Source organism: Mobula birostris, chromosome 11, assembly GCF_030028105.1.
Source record: "Mobula birostris isolate sMobBir1 chromosome 11, sMobBir1.hap1, whole genome shotgun sequence".
In the NCBI taxonomy this organism is placed as follows: Eukaryota; Metazoa; Chordata; class Chondrichthyes; order Myliobatiformes; family Myliobatidae; genus Mobula; species Mobula birostris.
In genome coordinates, this window is record NC_092380.1 from 114315469 (window position 1) to 114336757 (window position 21289).

A 21289-nucleotide genomic window follows, 5' to 3' on the forward strand; every position below is an offset into this window, starting at 1 on the left:
GAGACTTGCCAGGATGCTGCCTGGATTAGAGAACGTGTCTCATGAGGAAAGTTTGAGTGAACTGGGGCTTTTCCCTCTGGTGCGAAGGAAGATGAGAGGTGATTTGGTAAGAGGTCTCGAAGATGAGAAAAGGCATAAATACAGTGGACAGCCAGAGACTTTCTCCCAGGGCAGAAACGGCTAGTATGAGGGGGCATATGTTTAAGGCGATTGGAAGAAAACATGAGGGGATGTTGGAAGTAAGTTGTTTTTTTTTTTAAACAGTGTGGCGTGTGCATGGATCACTGGTGGTGGCGACAGATACATTAGGGACACTTAAGAGACTCTTAAGAATGGCACATGGATGAAAGAAAACTGGAGGGTTATGTAGGAGGAAAGGGGATGAGTGATTTTGAGTAGGTTAGAAGGTCGACACAACATTGAGGGCCAAAGGGTCTGTACTGTGCTGTACTGTTCTCTCCTGCAGCAACAGTTGGTTTAACTTTGTACTCCAGCAGACCGCTAGCGTGGAGTAGTTTTGGTTGTACTGTTCTACGTTCTGTAACACAGATTAAATTAATTAAGGGTTCAGACAGTAGAACAACTAACCAATGCTTTTGAATTGGTGTGACAGCTGCAACGTGGGAAGTGAAGTAGCCCCTTGAACACAGCAAAATGGCACCAACACCAAGGTTATAATGAGAAAATCACTGTTTGTGGAAATGCTGATTGCAAGATGTTTGCCTGGCACAGGACACCCTGGATAATATAAAACTATGAACAGTAGAGCACATGAACAGGCCCTTTGGCCCACAATGTCTGTGCTAAACACAATACCAAATTAAACTTGTCCTAAGGGAACTTCACTGCTCTGCTACTAAATAAACCTGCGCAAATTTTAGATTTACAAATCAATCTCGCTGTCTTCTGCTCTGTACAACCAACAGCCCACATGTTTGGCCCATAGCCCTCTAAGTCTCTCCTCCACACAAGACTTAGGAGCAGAATTAAGCCTTTCAGCCCACTGAGTCTGTTCTGCCATTCCATCATGGTTGATTTATTTTTGCAACCCCACAGTCGTGCTTTCTCCTGGTAGCCTTTGACACCCTGACTAATCAAGAACCTATCAACCTCCGCTTTAAATATACCCAATGACTTGTGGCAATGAATTCCACAGACTCACCACTCCCTGGCTAAAGAAATTCCTCCTCTGATTCATTCTAAATGGACGTCTCTCCATTCTGAAGCTGTGCCCTCTGGTCCAAGACTCAACCACTAGAGGAAACACCCTCTCCACATCCACTCTATCTAGGGGTAGACATCTATTATTACCTAATCTGTAATTATCTAAATGGCCCTTAAATGTTGCTAACGTGTCCACCTCAACCACTATTTCTGGCAGCTCATTCCAAATATGCACCACCTTTTGCATGATTTTTAAAAAAATCTCTTGCCTCCTATCTTAAATGTGCCCGCTTCCCCGGGAAGAAGTCTCCGTGCTTTTACCCTGACTATGACCCTCATGATAATATATTCCCCTGTCATAGGAGCCTTGTGCTGTTCATAGGCACCAGGTGGCAACTCTCTGATGTTCCAGTACGCACGCACCGACTCTCTGCCGTTCAGGGACAATTGGCAGTATCACTGACCTGTTCTTTGACGATCTGCATCCTCAGCATCTCCTTCTGCTGCTCTTGCTTGCACCGCAGCTCCCGTTCCTCCTCGTCTTGTTTCCGTGCACGGGCTACGTGGTACTGCGCTTGGCTCATCAGATCAGAGCACTGCCTACAACACACAAACTTCTATAGATGTGCAGTGGAGAATATACTGACTGAGTGTATCATGGCCTGCTACAGAAGCACCAATAACCTTGAATGAAAAAGCCTAAAAAAAGAAGTTGATACAGCCCAGTCCATCACGGGTAAAGGCCCCACCTCCCCGACACTGAGCACATACATATGGAGTGCTGTTGCAGTAAAGCAACATCCATCATCAGGGAACCCCACCACCCAGGTCATACTCCCTTCTAGCTGCTGCCATCAGGTAGGAAGTACAGGAGCCTCAGGACTCGCATCACCAGGTTCAGGAACAGTTATTACCCCTCGACCATCAGGCTCTTGAACCAGAAGGGATAACTTCACTCACCTCATCACTGAACTGTTCTCACAACCTATGGACTCACTTTCAAGGACTCTTCATGTCCTGTTCTCGATACTTATTGCTATTTATTCATTATTATTTCCTTTTTTTTGTATTTCCATGGTATGGAAACTGCACTGTGGTGGACAGGAAGGCTCTACAATGGGAAGTCAAAACTGCCTAGTGCATCACCAACATCAGCTCATGAACTGTCTGCCTACCTAGCATTCATACCAGGACTACCAGACTCAAAAACAGTTACTTTCCCCAAGCAGTAAGGCTGATCAACAACCTCACCCAATAACCCACCCTCCACATTGCCCACCACCACTACATTATTTCCTGCTGGAGTCACTTTAAGTACAGCAGCGCTATACCTAGCGTCACTTTATGGACATATAATCAACCTATGTATATAACTATCTTATGTATTTATATTTATTGTGTTTTTTCAAATTACTGAATTCTTTATCTCAGTGTGTTTTTTTTGTGCTGCATCAGATCTGGAGTAACAATTACTTTGCTTTCCTGTACACTTACTTTCCCATCAACAGGAAATGACATTGAACAACCTTGAATCTTAAGCAATCTGAAGTGGATAGAGAGGTATGGGAGAACTATAGCCCAGGTGACGGTCAATGGGAGAATATATCTGGCACAGACTAGATAGGCCGAAGGGTCTGTTTCTATGTTCTATAACTCTTGACTCTCAGCCAATAATACACATGGGGCATCCCATCCAAGACTGTTGGCAATCCTAGTCTTGCCCATCTTCTCCACTGCCCCTCCTTTCCTTCCTTCCATTCCCCTACCTAACATGGGCGAATGAAACACGACCTTATAGGAGTGTTTAAAATTATGGGAGGGGCAGATAAGGTGGATGGAAACAGTCTTTTCTCCAGGGTAGGGCAGTCCAAAACTATGGGGCATAGGTTTAGGGTTAAGGGGAAGGATTTAAAATGGACCTGAGAGGATAACCTTTTCCACACAAAGTGTGGTAGGTATATGGAACGAGCTGCCAGAGGAAGTGGTTGCGGCAGATACAATAGTATCACTTGGATAGGGACATGGGGAGGAGGGGTTTGGAGGGATTATGGGCATTCATGTTAGCATTCATTTCAGAAGGACTAGAATATAAAAGCAAGAATGTGATGCTGAGGCTTTATCAGACTGCACTTGGAGTATTTGTGAGCAGTTTTGGGCCCCTTATCTAAAAAAAGGATGTGCTGGCACTGGAGAGGGTCTACAGGAGGTTCATGAGAATGATTCCAGGTATGAAAAGATTAACGTATGGGCAGTGTTTGATGTCTCTGGGCCTGTACTCGCTTGAGTTTAGAAGAATGAGGGGGAATCTCATCGAAACCTATTGAATATTGAAAGGCCTATAGTGGGGCGCCTAGGACCCGAGGGCACCACCTCAGAATAGGACGTCCCTTCACAACAGAGCTGAGGAGAAATTTCTGAATGCCTAGAAGATGGCTTTTTAGAGCAGCTTGTGCTTGAGCCTAAGGGGAAAGGCTATCTTAGTTTGAGAAGTTGTGTAATAACAGAGATCATATTAGGGAGTTTAATGCAAAGGAACCCTTAGGAGGCAGTGATCATAATATAACTGAATTCACACTGGAATTTGAGAGGGAGAAGCATAAGTTACATGTGTCAGTATCACAATGGAATAAAGGGAATTACAGAGGCTTGAGAGAGGAGCTTGCCCAGGTGGATTGGAGGAGGATACTGGTGGGGATGATGGAAAAGCTGAGATGGCTGAAGTTTCTGGTAATAGCTCACAAGGTGAAGGAAGAAGTAGTTCCTAAATGGCAGGTGTAGGCAACTGTGGCTGACAAGGAAGTTAAGGACTACATAAAAGCCAAGGTTAAGGTAGCAAAAGTGAGTCAGAAGTTGAATGATTGAGAAGCTTTTAAAATCCAACAAAAGGCAACCTTAAGAAGGGAAAAGATGAATATGAGGGCAAACTAGTCAATGATATAAAGCAGGACACTAAGTTTATTCAGACACAATAAGAGTAAAAGGGAGGCGAGAGTTGATATTGGACACTAGAAAATGATGCTGTTGAGTTAGTAATGGGGCCAATGAAATGGCAGATGAACTTGATGCGTACTTTGCATTAGTATTCACTGTGGAAGACACAAGCAGTGTGCCAGAGGTCTGTGAGTGTCCTGCAGCAGGAGCGAGTGCCATTGTTATTACAAAGGAAAAGGTACTAGGCAAACTCAAAGGTCTTAAGGTGGATAAGTCACCTCAACCAGATGGACTATATTGCAGAGTCCTGACAGAGGTTGCTGAAGAGATAACGGATGCACTTGTCAATATCTTTCAAGAATCACTTGACTCCGGCATGGTCCCAGAGGACTGGAAGTTTGCAAATGTCACTCCACTCTTTAAGAAGGGAAGAAGGCAAAAAAAAAAAAAGGAAATTATAGGCCAGTTAGCCTAACCTCAGAGGTTGGGAAAGTGTTGGAGTCAATTATTAAGGATGAGGTTTCGGGGTACTTGGAGACTAAAGATAAAATAAGTCAAAGACAGCATGGTTTCTATAAAGGGAAATCTTGCCTGACAAATTTGTCAGAGTTCTTTGAGGAAGTAACAAGCAGGGTGGTCAAAGGAGAGGCAGTTGCTGTCATTTACTTGGATTGTTAGAAGGTGATTGATAAGGTGCCACAGACGAGGGTGCTAAACAAGGTAAAATCCTATGGCGTTACAGGAAGGATACTGGCATGGACAGAGGAATGCCTGACAGGCAGGAGGCAGCCAGTGGGACTAAAAGGGGCCTTTACTGGCTGGCTGTCAGTGACTAGTGGTGCTCCTTGGGATCACTACTTTTCATATTGTTTGTCAATGACTTAGATAATGGAATTGATGGCTTTGTGGCAAAGTTTGCTGATGATTCGAAGATATGTGGAGGGTATGTAGTGCTGAGGAAGCAATGCCATTGCAGCAGGACTTGAGACAAATTGGAAGAATGGGCAAAAATGTGGCAGATGGAATACAGTGTTGGACAATGTATGATAATGGATTTGGTAAAAGGAACAATAGTGCGGACTATTATCTAACTGGGGAGAAAGTTCAAACATCTCTACGCAGAGAGTGGTGAGTGCGTGGAATGGGCTGCCGGCGATGGTGGTGGAGACGGATACGATCGGGTCTTTTAAGCGTCTCCTCGATAGGTACATGAAGCTTAGAAAGATGGAGGGCTATGGGTAACCTTAGGTAATTTCTAAAGTAAGTACATGTTCTGCACAGCATTGTAGGCCAAAGGGCCCGTATTGTGCTGTAGTTTTTCTATGTTTCCATCATAGGTGCAGAGGGATTAAGGAGTCCTCGCGCAAGACTCCCAGAAGGTTAACTTACAGGTTGAGTCAGTGGTAAAGGAGGCAAATACAATGTTGGCATTTATTTCAAGGGAAATATAATATAAAAGCAACGAGATAATGCTGAGGCTATAAGATACTAGTCAAGCTGCACTTGAAGTATTGTCAACAGTTTTGGGCACCGTATCTCAGAGAGGATGTGTTGTCATTGGAGAGTCCGGAGGAGGTTAGAACATAGAACGTAGAAAGCCTACAGTACAATACAGGCCCTTCGGCCCACAAAGCTGTGTTGAACATGTCCTTCAGAAATTATCTAGGCTTACCAATAGCCCTCTGTTTTTCTAAGCTCCATGTACCTATCCAGGAGTCTCTTAAAAGACCCTATCATATCTGCCTCCACCACTGTCACAGGTAGCCCGTTCCACGCACTCACCACTCTGTGTAAAAAACTTACCCCTGGCATCTCCTCTGTACCTGCTTCCAAGCACCTTAAAACTGTGCCCTCTTGTGGCAGCCATTTCAGCCCTGGGAAAAAGCCTCTGACTATCCACACGATCAAGGCCTCTCATCATCTTATACACCTCTATCAGGTCACCTCTCATCCTCCGTTGCTCCAAGGAGAAAAGGCCGAGTTCACTCAACCTGTTTTCATAGGCATGCTCCCCAATCCAGGCAACATCCTTGTAAATCTCCTCTGCATCCTTTCTATGGTTTCCACATCCTTCCTGTAGTGAGGCGACCAGAACTGAGCACAGTACTGCAAGTGGGGTCTGACCAGGGTCCTACACAGCTGCAACATTACCTCCCGGGTTCTAAACTCAATCCCACAATTGATGAAGGCCAATGCACCGTATGCCTTCTTAACTACAGAATTAACCTGCGTAGCAGCTTTGCGTGTCCTCTGTTCATGAGGGTGATTCTGGGAATGAAGGGGTTAACATATGAGGAGGGTTTGGCAGCTTTGGGCATGTACTCACTGGAATTTAGAAGTATGCCGGGGGGGGGGGGGGGTGGAGGGTGGTGATCTCATTGAAACCTACTGAATGTTGAAAGGACTAGATAGGGTGGATGTGGAGAGGATGTTTCCTATGGTGGGGGTATCCAGAACTAGAGGGCACAATCTCAAAATTGAGGGGCAACCTTTTAGAACAGAAGTAAGGAGGAATTTTTTTTAAGCCAGAGAGTGCTGAATCCGTGGAATGTTCTCCCACAGACTGCGGTGGAGTCTAAGTCCGTGGATATATTTAAGGTGGAAGTTGATAGTTTCCTAATCAGTCACAGCACCAAAGGATATAGCCAGAAGTCAGGTGTATGGGGTGGAATGGGATCCGGGGTCAGTCACGATAGAATGGCAGAGCAGACTTTATGGGCTGTATGGCCTAATTCTGCTCCTAGGTCTTATAGTCTTATTGTTCCAGTGTCACAAAAGTACAATTGGCTCTCAGGTGCTCCCTTCATTACCACGGCATACATTCTGCTGATTTGACATAACAACAGGCTGAACACAAACACGGCTGAACTGCAGGCTGTCACATACCTAGCCTCTGCCGCTGCTTGAGCCAAGTCAAATCGCATCTTATCCCCAGCATTACTGAGGTACTTGAAGTAACTGAAAGAGACAAAAGTTGTAGGATTAGACTCCTGACAGGAATACAGAGTTAAGAGTTGTATAGCACACATCAGGCCATTCTGTCTAACTCATCCACACAGACAAAGGTACTGTCCTGAGCTGGCCCCATTGTCTGCATTGAATGCAAAACCCTCTAAACTTCTATGTATCTGTCCAAATGTCCTTTATATATTGTAACTATTCCTTCTACTCTGCCATAGATGGTCCCAAGCCCGGCTGTGAAAGGAGGGCTGGGCATGGTGCTAGCAACCTCACCCCATAAAAACCCAGAACTATAGAAATGCCAAGAGAAGCTACAAAGACCTCATTCCTGCAAGAGGAAGGATACACCAGGAAGATGGGCTGCACCCAGAGACAACATGAAAGACTGGTCCAGGACAGGGGATTCTGGCAAGCTACCATCAGTGGCTTAAGCCCATCACCCTTACTGGGGCATAAGTAAGTAAGTGTGTAAGTACCCTCTAATATCATTGCTGCCTTGATTTAACTTCCCAAAATGTATCACTTTGTACTTGTCAGTTATGTCAGATTTGCTATTTCTTCACTCGCTTACCCAGCTGATCTAGGTAATTTTGAAACCATCGGCAAACTTCTTTGTTGTCCACCATCACCACTAATTTTAGTTCCATCAACAAACTTACTCAGTAAACTGACTACATTCTCAAACAAATCAAGAAATCACAAGATCTAGTGACACAGCACTGGGAACAGCCCTCTGATCTGAAGATTTATTATCCATTTCCACTCTCTGACTCATTCCACCAAAACAATTTGGTATCCAATTGGTAGCCTCCAATCTGATGGCACATCTACTGCCAAGATGAGCCACTCTTAGGATAAAGGAGCAATACCTCATATTCCATCTAAGTAGCCTCCAACTTGATGGCATAACTATTGTTTTCTCCAACTTCTGATAATTCCCCCCCCTTCCATTTCCCACTCTGCCTCCACACTTATCTGTCCTCTTCTCCCCCCTCTTCACCTCACCTGCCTATCATCTCCCCCTGGTGGCCCCCCTCCTTCCCTTTCTGCTCTCAGATCATAATCTTTCTTCAGTCCTTTACTTCCATGTATCACCTGCCAGCTTCTTACTTCATTGCCACCTTCTCCTACTCACCACCTGGTCTCATCAATCGCCTGCTAGTTTGTCCCTTTGCCCCCACCTTCTTACTCTGGTTTCTATCCCCTTCCTTTTCAGTCCTGATGATGGGTCTCGGCCTGAAACATCGACTGCTTACTCTTTTCCATAGATGCTGCCTGACTTGCTGAGTTCCTCCAGCATTTTGTGTGCGTTACTCTGGATTTCCAACAACTACAGAATCTTTTGTTTGTATCCAATTGGCCAACTCACCCTGCATCCCATGAGATCTTGCCTTTCTGACTAGTCTACCAAGCTGAAGTCCATGTGGACCATGTCCACCACACCTTACTAAAGTCCATGTAGACCACATCTACACCTTGTTGAAGACCATGCAGACTATGCCTACCATTCCCATCATCAATCCTCTTGGAAAAAAAACTCTATCAAATTTGTGAAACATGATTTCCTACACTCATTATCTTCTTCAGCCCTTTACTTCTTCCCCCATCCCCTCCCAGCCAAGATGAATATCCTTAGTTAGTCTGCCTTTCCAAATACAGATAAATCTTGTCTCAGAATCCCCTCAGTAACTTCCCCACCAATTATGTTATGCTCATTGAGCAGTTATTACTCGGCAGGTCCTTGCAGCCCTTAAATAGGGTGACAACATTAGCCACCCTTCAGCCTTCTGCTACATCACCAATGGCTAACATACAAAACTCTCTGCCCTGCCCAGGCAACCTTTTGCCTTGCATCCAAAACATTCTAGGATACACTTATGGTGGTATGGTAACATAGTAGTTAGCACAATTGTGTAAGATTGGGGTCCAATTCCCACCACTGTCTGTAAGGGGTTTGTACATTCTCCCCGTGACCACACGAGCTTCCTCTGGGTACTCTGATTTCTTCCCACATTCCAAAGATATACAGTACATTTAGGGTTAGTGAGTTGTGGACATGCTACGTTGGTGCCAGATGCATAACACTTGCGGGCTGCCCATCACAACACTCACTGATTTGATTTGATGCCAATGACATATTTCACTGTATGGTTTGACGTACATGTGACAAATGAAGCTAATCTTTCTTCTCCATCTTTATGCCCCTTGTCCACCAAGACCTCCTCTTTGGTGATATTGATCTGTTTCAGGATATCATTGCCCTTTACGCTAAATGCCCTAGCTTCACTGAGCTTCTCCACAGTAAATACAAACAAAAGGTATTCATTTCAGACCTCCTATATCCCCCATGACTCCACCAACAAACCACTCTGATCCTTAAGGGTACCTGATCTTTCTCCAGGCACCCTTTTGCTTTTAACATATTTATAAAATCTCTTTTACCCTATCTACCAAGGACATCTTATGGTCCCTTTTTCCCCGAGACCATGTTTTTAATTCACATCTTACCGATGGGCAAGTTCCAGCTCTTTGACTGCATTCAACACGGCCTTCAGGTTGCTCTTCTCATCTCGCAAGACTGATGTAGCTAGTCTTTGTAACACTAGGGCCATGTTAAACATGAGCACCGTATCATTAGGGGACGCATGTCTGGCCTGTGAACACAAACCATTCGTGAACTGATTTCACAACCTATGGACTCAGTTTCAAAGACCCTACAACTCATGTTTTTAATATTATTTATTACTTATTTCATATAAGTTATTATCTTATAATAACCTTTTTGTTTTTCTTTTTTAATATTTTCACAATTTGCTATCACTTTGCACATTGGTTGCTTGCCCGTTTTTGTGTATAATTTTTCATTGATTCTATAGTGTTTCTTTGTACTTACTGTGAATACTTGCAAGAAGTGAATCTCTGGGTAGTATATGGTGACATATGTACTTTGATCATAAATTTACTTTGAACTTTTCTCCTTCCATGGAGAAACTACATACTTCCTTCACTGGAGACAAACTGCTAAACATGCAAGTATTTTCATTTTAACTGAGGGTATGCAGTTGCTGGTATGTATGTGTTTAGATCAGAAACATTCCAGGTATAATATCTGTTCATTTCCTAATTGTTTTTATACGTCACAGTGAGAATGCTCTCCCTTAGTAAACTTTCGCACACCCAAGAGAGAGAAAATAACTTGTCAAAACCAGTATCATAAAAAGGAACCAACATAAAATGCTGGAGGAACTCAGCAGGCCAAGTTGCATCATGGAAAAGAGTAAACAGTCAACGCTTTGGGCCGAGACCCTTCAAGAGGACAGATGAAGGGTCTCAGCTGAAATGCTGACTTATTCTTCTCCATACGTGCTGCCTGACCTGGTGAGTTCCTCTAGTATTTTCTGTTGGTTGGTAAGGAAAAGTGGGGATGACCTTTTCTGTGCTGTATAACTCTGATTCTAAACGACACTACTTTGCACCCACAGAAGTTGTGAGCTACAGGGAACTACAAAAAAGTACATAATCAGGGTTGCCTATGACAAATTAAACATGATATTAAGGGAGAGGTGGTGTTGGAGTTGTTAAAATACATTAGGACAGATAAGTCCCCGGGGCCTGACGGAATATTCCCCAGGCTGCTCCACGAGGCGAGAGAAGAGATTGCTGAGCCTCTGATCTTTATGTCCTTGTTGTCCACGGGAATGGTACCGGAGGATTGGAGAGAGGCGAATGTTGTTCCCTCGTTCAAAAAAGGTAGTAGGGATAGTCCGGGTAATTAAAGACCAGTGAGCCTTACGTCTGTGGTGGGAAAACTGTTGGAAAAGATTCTTAGAGATAGGATCTATAGGCATTTAGAGAATCATGGTCTGATCAGGGACAGTCAGCATGGCTTTGTGAAGGGCAGATTGTGTCTAACAAGTCTGATAGAGTTCTTTGAGGAGGTGACCAGGCATATAGATGAGGGTAGTGCAGTGGATGTGATCTATATGGATTTTAGTAAGGCATTTGACAAGGTTCCACACAGTAGGCTTATTCAGAAAGTTAGAAGGCATGGGATCCAGGGAAGTTTGGCCAGGTGGATTCAGAATTGGCTTGCCTGCAGAAGGCAGAGGGTGGTGGTGGAGGGAGTACATTCAGATTGGAGGATTATGACTAGTGGTATCCCACAGGGATCTGTTCTGGGACCTCTACTCTTCGTGATTTTTATTAACGACCTGGATGTAGGGGTAGAAGGGTGGGTTGGCAAGTTTGCAGATGACACTAAGGTTGGTGGTGTTGTAGATAGTGTAGAGGATTGTCAAAGATGGCAGAGAGACATTGATAGGATGCAGAAGTGGGCTGAGAAGTGGCAGATGGAATTCAACCCGGAGAAGTGTGAGGTTGTACACTTTGGAAGGACAAACTCCAAGGCAGAGTACAAAGTAAATGGCAGGATACTTGGTAGTGTGGAGGAGCAGAGGGATCTTGGGGTACATGTCCACAGATCCCTGAAAGTTGCCTCACAGGTGGATAGGGTAGTTAAGAAAGCTTATGGGGTGTTAGCTTTCGTAAGTCGAGGGATAGAGTTTAAGAGTCGCGATGTAACAATGCAGCTCTATAAAACTCTGGTTATGCCACACTTGGAGTATTGTGTCCAGTTCTGGTCACCTCACTATAGGAAGGATGTGGAAGCATTGGAAAGGGTACAGAGAAGACTTACCAGGATGCTGCCTGGTTTAGAAAGTATGCATTATGATCAGAGATTAAGGGAGCTAGGGCTTTACTCTTTGGGGAGAAGGAGGATGAGAGGAGACATGATAGAGGTGTACAAGATAATAAGAAGAATAGATAGAACGGATAGCCAGTGCCTCTTCCCCAGGGCACCACTGCTCAACACAAGAGGACATGGCTTTAAGGTAAGGGGTGGGAAGTTCAAGGGGGATATTAGAGGAAGGATTTTTACTCAGAGAGTGGTTGGTGCGTGGAATGCACTGCCTGAGTCAGTGGTGGAGGCAGATACACTAGTGAAGTTTAAGGGACTACTAGACAGGTATATGGAGGAATCTAAGGTGGGGGCTTATATGGGAGGCAGGGTTTGAGGGTCGGCACAACATTGTGGGCCGAAGGGCCTGTACTGTGCTGTACTATTCTACGTTCTATGTTCTATAAACCCGAGAAGTTAGAGAGAATAGCATTAGGACCGAAACTAGTCAAGGGACAGACCAAGTGAGATAACTTCACTTACCCCATCACTGAACTGTTCCCACAACTTATGGACTCACTTTCAAGGACTCTTCATCTCAGGTTCTTGATATTTATTGCTTATTTATATATTTCATTACACAGAATTGGTATATTATTATTTACAATAAAAAACAAGGATCTATATCAAGTTTCAACTTGATCATGGACAAGGATAGATCTGGTCCTAGGGTTGAGGTTCTTAACTGGAGACGGCCAAATTTGAAGAAATGAGAAAGGATCTAAAAAGCCTGGATTGGGACAGGTTGTTCTCTGGCAAGGATGTGATCGGTAGGTGGGAAGCCTTCAAAGGAGAAATTTTGAGAGTGCAGAATTTGTATGTTCCTGTCAGGATTAAAGGCGAAGTGAATAGGAATAAGGAACCTTGGTTCTCAAGGGATATTGCAACTCTGATAAAGAAGAAGAGGGAGTTGCATGACATGTATAGGAAGCAGGGAGTAAATAAGGTGCTTGAGGAGTATAACAAGTGCAAGAAAATACTTAAGAAAGAAATCAGGAGGGCTAAAAGAAGACATGAGGTTGCCTTGGCAGTCAAAGTGAAGGATAATCCAAAGAGCTTTTACAGGTATATTAAGAGCAAAAGGATTGTAAGGGATAAAATTGGTCCTCTTGAAGATCAGAGTGGTCGGCTATGTGCGGAACCAAAGGAAATGGGGGAGATCTTAAATAGGTTTTTTGCGTCTGTATTTACTAAGGAAACTGGCATGAAGTCTATGGAATTAAGGGAAACAAGTAGTGAGATCATGGAAACTGTACAGATCGAAAAGGAGGAGGTCCTTGCTGTCTTGAGGAAAATTAAAGTGGATAAATCCCCGGGACCTGACAGGGTGTTCCCTCGGACCTTGAAGGAGACTAGTGTTGAAATTGCAGGGGCCCTGGCTGAAATATTTAAAATGTCGCTGTCTACAGGTGAGGTGCCGGAAGATTGGAGAGTGGCTCATGTTGTTCCGTTGTTTAAAAAAGGATCGAAAAGTAATCCGGGAAATTATAGGCCAGTTAAGTTTAACGTCGGTAGTAGGTAAGTTATTGGAGGGAGTACTATGAGACAGGATCTACAAGCATTTGGATAGACAGGGACTTATTAGGGAGAGTCAACATGGCTTTGCGCATGGTAGGTCATGTTTGACCAATCTAGTGGAGTTTTTCGAGGAGGTTACCAGGAAAGTGGATGAAGGGAAGGCAGTGGATATTGTCTACATGGACTTCAGTAAGGCCTTTGACAAGGTCCTGCATGGGAGGTTAGTTAGGAAAATTCAGTCGCGAGGTATACATGGAGAGGTGGTAAATTGGATTAGACATTGGCTCAATGGAAGAAGCCAAAGAGTGGTGGTAGAGAATTGCTTCTCTGAGTGGAGGCCTGTGACTAGTGGTGTGCCACAGGGATCAGTGCTAGGTCCATTGTTATTTGTCATCTATATCAATGATCTGGATGATAATGTGGTAAATTGGATCAGCAAATTTGCTGATGATACAAAGATTGGAGGTGTAGTAGACAGTGAGGAAGGTTTTCAGAGCCTGCAGAGGGACTTGGACCAGCTGGAAAAATGGGCTGAAAAATGGCAGATGGAGTTTAATACAGACAAGTGTGAGGTATTGCATGTAGGAAGGACAAACCAAGGTAGAACATACAGGGTTAATGGTAAGGCACTGAGGAGTGCAGTGGAACAGAGGGATCTGGGAATACAGATACAAAATTCCCTAAAAGTGGCGTCACAGGTAGGTAGGGTCGTAAAGAGAGCTTTTGGTACATTGGCCTTTATTAATCGAAGTATTGAGTATAAGAGCTGGAATGTTATGATGAGGTTGTATAAGGCATTGGTGAGGCCGAATCTGGAGTATTGTGTTCAGTTTTGGTAACCAAATTACAGGAAGGACATAATAAGGTTGGAAGAGTGCAGAGAAGGTTTACAAGGATGTTGCCAGGACTTGAGAAACTCAGTTACAGAGAAAGGTTGAATAGGTTAGGACTTAATTCCCTGGAGTGTAGAAGAATGAGGGGAGCTTTGATAGAGGTATATAAAATTATGATGGGTATTGATAAAGTGAATGCAAGCAGGCTTTTTCCACTGAGGCAAGGGGAGAAAAAAACCAGAGGACATGGGTTAAGGGTGAGGGGGGAAAAGTTTAAAGGGAACATTAGGGGAGGCTTCTTCACACAGAGAGTGGTGGGAGTATGGAATGAGCTGCCAGACGAGGTGGTAAATGCGGGTTCTTTTTTAACATTTAAGAATAAATTGGACAGATACATGGATGGGAGGTGTATGGAGGGATATGGTCCGTGTGCAGGTCAGTGGGACTAGGCAGAAAATGGTTCAGCACAGCCAAGAAGGGCCAAAAGGCCTGTTTCTTTGCTGTAGTTTCTATGGTTCTATGATTCTATATTGTACAGAAATGTGAGCACTTATTGAGGAAGAAACTGAAGATAAACTATGCTTGCCTTATATTTGTTGTATAAGACACTGGTGAGGCCTAATTTGGATTATTGTGTGCAGTTTTGGTCACAAACCTACAGGGAAGATATAAATAAGATTGAAAGAGTACAGAGTATGTTGCTGGGTCTAGAGGACCTAAGTTATAAGGCAAGATTGAACAAGTTAGGACCTTATTCCTTGGAACGTAGAAGATTGAGAGCAGCAGCACACACAACTCAGCAGGCCAGGCAGCATCTATGGAGAAGAGTACAGTCAACATTTGTGGCCAAGACCCTTTACCAGGACTGGAAAATAAGTGAGGAGTCAGACTAAGAAAGTGGGGGGAGGGGAGGAAGTAAAGAGCTGTGAAGCTGATTGGTGAAAGAGATACAGGGCTGGAGAAGGGGGAGTGTGACAGGAGAGGACAGAAGGCCATGGAAGAAAGAAAAGAGGAAGGAGCACTAGAGGGAGGTGATAGGCAGGGAAGGAGATAAGGTAAGGGGGGAGATGGGAATGGGGAATGGTGAAGGGGAGAGGCATTACCAAAAGCTCGAGAAATCGATGTTCATGCCATCAGATTGGAAGCTACCCTGATGGAATACAAGGTGTTGCTCCTCTAACGTGAGTGTGGCCTCATCACAACAATAGAGGAGGCCATGGACTGACATGTCGGAAAGGGAATGGGAAGTGGAAGTAAAGTGGGTGGTCACTGGGAGATCCCACTTTTTCTGGTGGACTGAGCGTAGGTGCTCGGCGAAGCCGTCTCCCAATCTGCACCAGGTCTCACTGATATACAGGAGGCTGCACTGAGAGCACTGGGTACAGTAGATGATCCCGACATATAAGAGAAGTTTGGATAGTTACATGGACAGTAGGGGTATAGAGGGCTGTGGCTCCAGTGCAGGTCAATGGGAGTTTAAATGGTTTGGCACGGACTGAATGGGCCAAAGGGCCTGTTTCTATGCTGTACTCTTCTATGACTCTATAGAAACAAGGTAACATGACAAGGTGGCATGTGTTACGTGTGGAACAAATGTACTTTTTGAGCAATTTCATACCCTACATACGCACCCAGATGTTGAATTTTTTTGAAAATTTATCAAACAGTAGATGACCACAGCCACGTGACTATAGCTCTATTTATGGTGTGTGTTAGGAAAATAAGACTTACCTTCAGCAAAGTCTGTTTGCAGTCTTGAAGTTTGCCACACTTGAAGTAAGCCCTTGCTAAGAAGAGCAGTACTTCTGTACTCTGGTGTTTGTAAAACTTCTTCAAGCAGTTTTCATACTAGCCAAAACAAAAGAGCATATTACACATCACAATTCCTCTACCACTCTCATCTGGGACCTGGGCTCCTAACCTGCATGACAATGGAAAGATAAAGGGCTTTGGGATGTCCTAAGGCAGGGGTCCCCAACCTTTTTTGTACCGCGGACCTGTTTAATATTGACAATATTCCAATATTCTTGCAGACCGGCCAACCGGGGGGGGGCGTTAATCACGACCAAAATATAGGTGATAAGTCAACTATAAATCATTTATAAGTGGCTAACACACTCAATTTTGTTTCTAAAAGGGTTTATCTAACACACACACCGTATATCTTCCTTGCATGAATATAGTGATAAGTCAATTATAAGTCAATAACATCATAACATTTTAAGTAACGTTTGGATATTAAACACACAGCGCAAATTTTCCCCGAATGAACATATAAAATCATTGCAACACACTAATATCGCTGAATTAGTGGGAGCCCTGGGCTTGTTTCCCTGCAACAAGACGGTCCCATTGAGGGGTGATGGGAGACAGCGATACTCGAAGGGGGTTCCTTATGTCCAGTCTATTCCACAATTCAGTTTTCATTGCATTCATTGCAGAAAACCCCGCTTCGCAGAGATATGATGTTGGAAATTGAAGCAACGTCTTCAGTGCTTTCGTGGCTGTCTCAGGATACTCGGCTTTGACTTTGATCCAGAATGCCGGCGGAGATGTTATGTCAAACATACTTTCCGGCCCACCGTCATTTGCAAGCTCGAGGAGTTGATCTTCCCGTGCTGACATGGATGATTCACCGGGGACATTCACAAATGGGTCATGGACCCATTCCTTTACATGTCTTGGGTCATTTGTGGTTGGGAAGTAACACTCGAATTCTGTCGACAGCAAAGACAGGTGATTGCGCACCAGCTGTGAGAAGGACAGTGCAGCCTCAGTCTCTCCCCAAATCCCAGCTAACGTTGGGAACATGTCAAATATGCCCCTGTCCACTTGCCATCCCCACAGTTCCAGTTTGGCTTTGAAAGCAGACACTTCACCTGCCAACTTGAAGACAGTTGTCATTCTCCCCTGAAGTGACAAATTGAGTTCAATGAGCAGGTTGAAGATGTCACACAGATAAGCAAGTTTTGCTATCCACTCCTTGTCACTGAAGTGTGCTACAAGTGGTGACTTTTTTCCTGAAAGGAATCTCTGTAGCTGCTCTCTTAACTCAAAACCCTGGCCAGGGATCTCCCCCTTGACTGATGCTCCTTGAAACTGTGGTAGCTGAAAGAGAAACCAGTGCCATCTTGTTAGCTGCAGCTTCTCCCAACAATTCATGGCACATGTCCTTGGCAGCAGGCAGAATCAATTCTTCACTAACAGTAAAAGGCTTCTTAGCCTTAGCAATACGGCTAGCCACTAAGTACGACACTCTCAGAGCAGCAGCATTTGTGGAGGCGGTGGCTCTCAGCACTTGCTTCTGTCCCGCTTGCTTACGTTTTTTCTGCTCAAAAAACTCAACAGGTTTGTTTCTAAGTACAGGGTGCTTGGACTCAAGGCGCCAAAGCAGTTTTGAAGGTTTCATTGCCTCATTAGACAGCTTGTCTCCACATATCACACACAAGGGGCTTGGAGCATGTGAGTCACCGCTCACAATAAACTCATATTTTATGTATGACTCGTCGTATTTTCTGTTGAAGGAAGCTTTCTTTTTTTTTTTGCAGTCTTGGCCTCAGCTGTCTCTGCGTTACCATCATCGTTAGGCCTTTTATGTCCCCTACCATCTCTTTCAAAGAAACTCTCAAGCGACTTTTGTTTTTTACTCATCGAGTAGTTGTAGGTTAATGACCGACTGATGACCTTGCACGCGTTCAAATTCAACAGTGGGCGTGACAGGGAATGAGGAAAGGTGCAGCTGATTCATATCATTTCATATCGCCAAATCATATCGTTTCCTCGCGGCCCAGTGGCACATGCTTTGCAGCCCAGTGGTTGGGGACCATTGTCCTAAGGCAGCTAAAGGCATTGAAAATAACAAGTTCTTGTTGTTTTTTTGTGCTGGCTATTTTGAAAAGCTCATCCACTGTTGGGATTCTGCCCATTGACCCACAGTCACTTTCCTTTCAAGTGACTCACCTTCACTGGCCTTATCTAAGAAAGGATATGCTGGCTTTGGAGAGGGTCCAGAGGAGGTTCACAAGAGTTATCCCAGGAATGAAAGGTTATCCCAGGTATGAAGAGCGTTTGATGGCTCTGGGCCTGTACTCCCTGGAGCTTAGAAGAATGGGGTGGGTGGGAGAATCTCAGTGAAACCTAGCAAATACTGCAAGGCCTAGGTAGAGTGGACGTGGAGAAGATGTTTCCAATAGTGGGGGAGTTTAGGACCTGAGGGCACAGCCTCAGAATAGAAGGACGTCCCTTTAGAATAGAGATGAGGAGGAACTTCTTTAGCCAGAGGGATGGTGAATCAATCAAGAGGGTGCTGGTGTACATCAGCAACTCTCTATGGGCTGCAGAAAACTGTATCAGTTTTCCTCTTAAATATACTCTGCTTGAACTACTTTTATGCAATCAGCAGCATGTAAATTTCCTCTCAATAATGGATTATAAAATCATATCAGTGATCTTCAGATCTCATGATCGATGGTCAAACGTGGAGCAAAAGTCAGTAAAGCGTGGCGCCTTTAAAGGTCAATGCCATGGCTGAAATTGCGGCAGGAGAGGCAGAATTCAAACCAGGCTGAAGTGCAGGGGGATGACGCCTCTTTTGTCTAGCATCTTGTTGGCGAATGTGCAGCCACTGGAAAATAAGACAGACGATCTCAGGGCAAGGCCGAGGCAGAGAGGCATCTCAGTTGTTTGTTGCACTGAAACATAGTTAACTGTGGATACACCGGATTCAATGATATGACCGGAAGCCTTTATGATTTTCAGAATAGACCAAACTCTCAACTCTGGTAAGAAAAAAGATGGTGGCATGTGCTGTTTAGTCATTTCTCATTGGTACACAGATCTTGGGGTTATGTCGACTTCTTCTTCCCCTGACATTGAACAACAATTAAATATAGACCATTCTATTTGCCTCGGGACTTCTCATCTGTGATCCTGACCACAGTTTACATACCACTGGTGGCAGATTATAAGCAAGTACTTGCAAAACTGATGGTGTCTGTAAACAAGAAAAAGCCCATCCCGGCGCATTTCAAATTACAGCTGGCAACTTTGAACAGGCCTGTTTGAAGAATGCCCATCGTTCCTTTCCAAGACTACATTTTGGCAGTTTGGATCTTTTGGCTGTACTCCCACTACCTGCGTGCAGACAGAGCCTAAAGAGCAAGGCTCCAGAGATCAAGGTGGGAGGCAGAGGAACGGTTACAGGATTGCCTTGAGTCAATGGACTGGGCCGTGTTCAAGAGCTCACCTGAGGACCTGATGACTACACCAGGGTCATTATAGACCTTATTAAAACTGCCGAGGATGAGTGTGTTCCCACAATATCATTCAGGTCTTTCCCCAATCAGAAGCCCAGGATGAACAATGAAATCCAGAATCTGCTGAGAGCCAGATCAGAGGCATTCAAGTCTGGAGGTGCAGATATGATCTCCAGAAAGCCATCTCACAGGCGAAGTGCAGATTCTGCACAAGACTGGAATCAACGAGGGACACTCGACAGCTGTGGCAGGGCTTGAGTGCCTTAACCGCCTACAAAGTTAAATCACGCGACATAGAGGACAGCACAGCTTGTTTCCAGATGAGCTCAATGCCTTCTAAGCTCGCTCTGACCACCAGTACAGGGAGGAACCATCGCGCACCCCCATGTTTCCCGATGATCCTTTGGTCTCAGTATTTGAAGATGACGTGCAGGCTGCATTCAAGAGAGTGAATGCAAGGAAAGCATCCAGTCCAGATGGAATACCTGGCCGAGTACTGAACACCTGTGCCGATCAACTGTCTGGTGTATCCACCGACATTTTCAACCTTTCGGTCCGGCAGTGTGCGGTACCCAAGTGCTTCAAGCAGGCTTCAGTCGTACTGGTAGTAACTTGTCTAAATGACTGTCAGCCAGTGGCACTTACATCCAGTGATGAAGTGTTTTGAGAGGCTGGTGTTCAAGCACATCCGCTCCTGTCTGAGTGGTGACTTGGATCCACTATAATTCACCTTCACATAACCCTGGAACATCTGGACAGCAAAGATGCCCCCATCATGATGCTCTTTATTGATTGCAGCTCAGCATTTAACACCATCATCCCCTCAAAACTAATCAGTAAACTCAAAAACTTAGGCCTCAATATCCGGTTGTGCAATTGGATCCTGGAGTCCCTCACTTGTAGTCCCCAGTCAGTTCGGATCCGCACAGGAGCACTGTAGGGAAGTGTACTTAGCTCCCAGCTCTACTTGCTTTACACCTAAGTACAGCTCCTACACCATATACAAGTTTGCTGATGACACCACTGCTGTGGGTTGTATCAAAGGTGCTGATGAATCAGCTTACAGGAGGGAGACTGAATACTTGATTGAGTGGTGTAATAACAACAACCTTTCACTCAATGTCAATGAGACCAATAAACTGATTGTAGATTTCAAGAGAGGGAAACCAGAGGTCCATGAGCCGGTAATCATTGGAGGATCAGAGGTGGTGGTGGGGGTCAGTGACATAAAATTCCTGGGTGTCACTACCTCAGAAGACCTGTCCTGGACCCATCATATAAATATAATTGCGAAGAAAGCACAACAGCCGCTCTACTTCCTTAGGAGTCTGCAGAGGTTTGGCGTGTCATCAAAAACCTTGGCAAACTTCTTTCTATAGATGCATAGTGGAAAGTATATGGCCTGGTATGGGAACACCAATGCCTTTGAGTGGGAAATCCTACAAAAGGTAGTGGATTTGGCCCAGTACATTACCATAGACAAACGAGCAGAATTAGGCCGTCTAGCCCATTCCACATCCGAATCATCTAAATGTGTCACCTTGCAAGTGCTGGCGGTGGATTCCGACAGCGGATCACATCCATGGCTGATCCTCAAATAATTTCCATAACAAGTCCTCAGTGAGACCACAAGTAAGAACATACAAATTAGGACCAGGAGTAGGCCACTGGGCCTTCTCTTATATTTAGTATGATGATTGATTTGAATCTCTGAGATAATAGGAATGGCATTGACTGTAAACTGGCTTCTGTGACGACTCCAATAGGAAAAAGACTTTGTTTCCGTTGCCTCGAGAGAAGAAGGGTTTCAAACTCATGAATCTCAGAGAAAGGTTTGTCTCAATCCCATCTTAAGTGTACCAACACTTAAACAGTGAAAATTAGTTCTA

General features: G+C 44.5%; 1 protein-coding gene across 1 annotated transcript in view; it reads right to left on the minus strand.

Annotated features, from left to right (window-relative positions):
* Positions 1–21289, minus strand: part of ctr9 (CTR9 homolog, Paf1/RNA polymerase II complex component) — a 103898-nt gene that overhangs the window by 13137 nt on the left and 69472 nt on the right. Inside the window, exons 17-20 of the mRNA XM_072272909.1 lie at positions 15877–15993; positions 9565–9710; positions 6982–7053; positions 1629–1764 (exon numbers count right to left, since the gene is read on the minus strand). Coding sequence (XP_072129010.1) covers positions 1629–1764; positions 6982–7053; positions 9565–9710; positions 15877–15993 — 471 coding nt within the window. The remainder of the gene's footprint in view (positions 1–1628; positions 1765–6981; positions 7054–9564; positions 9711–15876; positions 15994–21289) is intronic.